The 5,464-nt window shown below is 36.5% G+C and overlaps 1 protein-coding gene across 1 annotated transcript in view; it reads left to right on the forward strand.

Annotated features, from left to right (window-relative positions):
- LOC107744833 (low-density lipoprotein receptor-related protein 2-like) overlaps positions 1-5,464 on the forward strand; it is a 133,525-nt gene that overhangs the window by 98,756 nt on the left and 29,305 nt on the right. The window contains exons 51-52 of the mRNA XM_016558655.1: positions 127-793; positions 4,055-4,225. Coding sequence (XP_016414141.1) covers positions 127-793; positions 4,055-4,225 — 838 coding nt within the window. The remainder of the gene's footprint in view (positions 1-126; positions 794-4,054; positions 4,226-5,464) is intronic.

The raw sequence follows: 5,464 nt of genomic DNA on the forward strand, positions 1-5,464 counted from the left end.
TATATATATATATATATATACATATATATATTCTGTGTAATCTGTGTAAATGTGTGTGTGTGTGTATATATATATATATATATATATACAGTATATATAAATTATTTGTCTGTTTTATTGTCTCAGGTATCAATGAGTGCACAGACCCATCCATGCACCACTGCGACCACAACTGCACCGACACTCCCACCAGCTTCATCTGCACCTGTCGCCATGGTTACCGCCTCATGTCCGACAACAAAACATGCGACGATGTGGACGAGTGCTCGGTCACGCCCAGCGTGTGCAGCCAGGTGTGCGAGAACACCATGGGCTCGTACGTGTGCAAGTGTGCGCCAGGCTTCCTCCGCGAACCCGACGGACGCAGCTGCAGGCAGAACAGCAACATCAGCCCCTACCTGATCTTCAGCAACCGCTACTATCTGCGCAATCTGTCGACGGACGGCGAGGCCTACTCGCTCATTCTGCAGGGCCTCACCAGCGTGGTGGCGCTGGACTTTGATCGGGTGGACAGACGCTTGTACTGGATCGACGTGAGCCGGAGGGTGTTGGAGCGGATGTTCTTTAACGGGACGGGACGAGAGGTGGTGGTCAATGGGATTTTGCATGGCGAGGGCCTGGCGGTGGACTGGGTTGGGAGGAAGCTGTACTGGGTCGACAGCTTTCTCGACTGCATGAAGGTGTCGGAGCTGGACGGCCGGTTTGTGAGGAAGTTAGCAGAACACTGTGTGGATGCTAATAACACATACTGCTTTGAGAATCCCAGAGCCATCGTTCTGCATCCAAAGTTTGGGTGAGTTTACCAGCGATGCAAGTCATTTTCAAATCTGTAAAGCCCGAAACACACTGCACGATTTTAGGTTGTCCCAGACGAAAGATTGGCATCGTGAATCAATCGTGGTGATTTCTGTCATCGTGGCTCCTAATCGGCGATCCTGTGTCGTACAGTGAGAGAGGTTCAAAGACGGCCGTTGTCACGGTCAAAGATAGCCCACGATATAGCATGATCTTCGCACAGTGTGTTTGCTGCTACGGTCCACGTTTACTGACCAACCAATAAAAATACGACATGGCGCTAAAACATAAAACTGCTTACCTCCAGCTCTTATCCCTTCCTCTTTCGCCACTTCCACTTTTTTTGGCACACATAAAAAATTGTAAAGTGGTAAAGTGTGATTTATCGTGATCTTTTTGTTTGCCAGTAGCGCATGCTGATGACTTTTATTCTTTTATAGTAACGTGCGTCGTAGCGTACTAGTCAATAGGTGTCATCATCGTACACGCATCGTAGCCAAGTTTATTAGATCCATTTCGTACAGTGTGACTTGCAGTGATCTTAAGCCCGAAACACACTGCACGATTTTAGGCTGTCCCAGATGAAAGATTGGCATCGTGAAACAATCGTGGCGATTTCTGTGATCGTGGCTCCTAATCGGTGATCCTGTGTCGAGAGGTTCAAAGACGGCTGTTGTCACGGTCAAAGATAGCCCACGATATAGCATGATCATGTAAACACAGCCCACTGTGAACACCCTTGTAATTCGCTTCAACCTTTTCGAATTTTATGAATGATTATTTTAGGTTCAAGTGTGTGTAATGATTTGGAAACGAGCAGAGTACGGCTGTTTCTAAAGCATGCAGCGCCATCTGCTGTTCAAAACTAAACTCAGAATCGACTCGAGAAAGATTTGGAAAATCTCAGAATTGATGCGGAATCATTTCTCGATTGACGATGCATCTATTTATTTTCCCAGCCCTAATAAAAACGAAAGCTGCTAAAGTGTGATTTATCATGCTCTTTTTGTTTGCCAGTAGCGCATGCTGATGATGTTTTATTCTTCTATAGTAACGTGTGTCGTAGCTTACGAGTCAATAGGTGTCATCATCGTACAGTCTACACGCATGTCGTTATTAGATTCATATCGCACAGTGTGACATGCAATGCTCTTATAGGATTGCTAAAATCGCACAGTGTGTCTTGGGCTTAAGTTGGTGGTCATGTGCATATTGCACAATCTTGAGTAGTGACAACTGCATACACTCTCAGAAAAAGGTACAAAAGCTGTCACTGGGGTTTTACCTTTTGAAAAAGTTCATCTTTGTACCTTATTTACCCCTAAAGTGTACATATACAGTAAGTACATTAAAGGTACATATTAATACTAGGGCTGTGCGATTAATCGAAATCGAATCGAAATCGCCTTTTATGATGCGAGATTAATGTAAACACAGCCCACTGTGAACACCCTTGTAATTCGCTTCAACCTTTTCGAATTTTATGAATGATTATTTTAGGTTCAAGTGTGTGTAATGATTTGGAAACGAGCAGAGTACGGCTGTTTCTAAAGCATGCAGCGCCATCTGCTGTTCAAAACTAAACTCAGAATCGACTCGAGAAAGATTTGGAAAATCTCAGAATTGATGCGGAATCATTTCTCGATTGACGATGCATCTATTTATTTTCCCAGCCCTAATAAAAACGAAAGCTGCTAAAGTGTGATTTATCATGCTCTTTTTGTTTGCCAGTAGCGCATGCTGATGATGTTTTATTCTTCTATAGTAACGTGTGTCGTAGCTTACGAGTCAATAGGTGTCATCATCGTACAGTCTACACGCATGTCGTTATTAGATTCATATCGCACAGTGTGACATGCAATGCTCTTATAGGATTGCTAAAATCGCACAGTGTGTCTTGGGCTTAAGTTGGTGGTCATGTGCATATTGCACAATCTTGAGTAGTGACAACTGCATACACTCTCAGAAAAAGGTACAAAAGCTGTCACTGGGGTTTTACCTTTTGAAAAAGTTCATCTTTGTACCTTATTTACCCCTAAAGTGTACATATACAGTAAGTACATTAAAGGTACATATTAATACTAGGGCTGTGCGATTAATCGAAATCGAATCGAAATCGCCCAAATCGTACAGCCCTAATTAATACCTAAATGGTACATTTTTGTGCCTTTTAAAAGGTACTGCCCCAGTGACAGCTTTTGTGTCGTTTTTATCTAAATTTGTAGTTTCCAACTGGTATTAGTGTTCTGATCGTGAAAAAAACAATGGTAAATGCAAACAATGAACTATAACCAACTATAAAACCATGTGTAGATGGGATAGCAAAATGAATTCACTTAAATGCTTTTAAAAAGGAGAAAAAAACATTGTTGACATCAAAGGCCTCACATTCCAGTCAAATTTTGTAGACTTTGGATGCAAATTAATTTGTCAGTTGGTAGAAGTGGGAAATTAAACATATGCCAACATGGACAGGTTGTGTGACGCCCTCATCCTCAAAATCTTAAATAAAACTGAACAAATTACTACTACTACTACTAATAATAATAAAAGTTATTGTTTTATAAAAATAAAATATAAAAAAAATATTTTAATACGTATTTTAATAATAATATATTACTTTGTATTTTAATAAATTAATTTATAATATAATAATTATCTATTAAATTATTATTTATTATTCTTTTTTTAGGTTTATTTAGGTTATAGCTGATATTATAAATCTATAATTTTTTTTAAAAATTGAATTTAGATGTATTGTGTACTATGTACTGTGCACCTACCTGAATCTGTGCACACTACATTTAAAATTACTTTGAACTTTTCAAATAAATGCGGTTCTTTTGAACTTTTTGTTCATAAAAGTGTTCTACAAAAATATGAAGCAGCACAACTGTTTTCAACATGGCTAACAATAAGAAATGTATCTTGAGCTGCATATTAGAATGATTTCTGAAGGATCATGTGACACTGAAGACTGGAGTAACGATGGCAAAAATTCAGCTTTGCATCACAGGAATAAATGACATTTTACAATATATCCAAATATTTTAAATTGTAATAATATTTCACAATATTATTTTTTCACTCTATTTTTTGGTCAAATAATTGCAGCCCTGGTGAGCAGAAGAGCCTGTAAAACAGTATAAACTCTTACCGACCCCAAACTTTTAAACAGTAGTGTACAGTATGTGGCCGTTACATTGCTGGAATCTGTTTTAGCTTCTATTTTTTAATATCAGATGTCATCTTTGTGCAGATATGTGTACTGGACTGACTGGGGAGACAAAGCCTTCATTGGACGTGTCGGGATGGATGGTAGTAACAAGTCGGCCATCATCATTACTAAGATCGAGTGGCCCAACGGTCTCACTATTGACTATACCAATGACAAGCTGTACTGGTCTGATGCTCACCTCAACTACATCGAGTAAGACTACTTCACCTTTATATCCTGTCATCCAGAGCACAAGATTTAATTACTGCTAATTTATCTAATTAAATATGATATGTCATAAATGATTATGAATTGAATTAATCACAAATGATCAATATTTGCTGACAAATCCCGCAAATTGAGATTTGGTTGTTGCATCGCAAGCTGGTTTCAAACATCTTTTTTTCCTCCATTTTTAAAAATGCTGTGTCAAGGAAATGATAAATCATGCAGGTTTTTCTATTTCAATTTGATGTTTTATAATTTCAAACATAAAAAAAAAAACAATGTTTGATTCTAAGGACATATTTACTTTTGTACAAATAATAGAGAATAACGGTAAGATATTATAAATCAATATTTATTATAATTGCAAACAATGAATGCATTTCAAACACTGAATGTTTCTTTAAAATTCAAACACTGAGATGTAGCCATTGCTTTAAATTAAAATAAATATTTATACTGTTTTCTTACAGTTATTATTATGATTATATATTTAGTTCATTACTATTTGCATTTTTAGCATTTGTTTATTCATTTTTAAACTTTTGTATGATTAATAAGAAACAATTATTAGAAAAACACATATTTATTTTAATTTTAAACATTGAACAACTTCTTTGATTTTACTTTTCACATGAATAATAGAGAATACTCTTAAGAATATTATAAATTCATATTATTTTTAATTGCAAACACTGAGTGAATTTCACACATTAAATACGTCCTTAAAATCAAGCACTGAAATGTGTTGAAATTAAATAAAATATTCAGAATATTCTTGCAGTCGTTGTCTATCAGTTTTTTGTTGTTTATATGGTTAGCATTTCATTATTTGCATTTGTGACCCTGGACCACAAAAGCAGTCTTAAGTCGCTGGGGTATATTTGTAGCAAAAGCCAAAAATACATTGTATGGGTCAAAATTATCGATTTTTCTTTTATGCCAAAAATCATTAGGATATTAAATAAAGATCATGTTCCATGAAGATATCTTGTAAATTTCCTACCGTAAATATATCAAAACTTAATTTTTGATTAGTAATATGCATTGCCAAGAACTTCATTTGGACAACTGGCAATTTTTTCGATATTTAGATTTTTTTTTGCACCCTCAGATTCCAGATTTTCAAATTATTGTATCTTGGCCAAATATTGTCCTATCCTAACAAACCATACATCAATGATAAGATTATTTATTCAGCTTTCAGATGATGCATAAATCTCAATT

This window comes from Sinocyclocheilus rhinocerous, unplaced genomic scaffold, assembly GCF_001515625.1.
Source record: "Sinocyclocheilus rhinocerous isolate Xijiao unplaced genomic scaffold, SAMN03320098_v1.1 scaffold528, whole genome shotgun sequence".
NCBI classification, from domain to species: Eukaryota; Metazoa; Chordata; class Actinopteri; order Cypriniformes; family Cyprinidae; genus Sinocyclocheilus; species Sinocyclocheilus rhinocerous.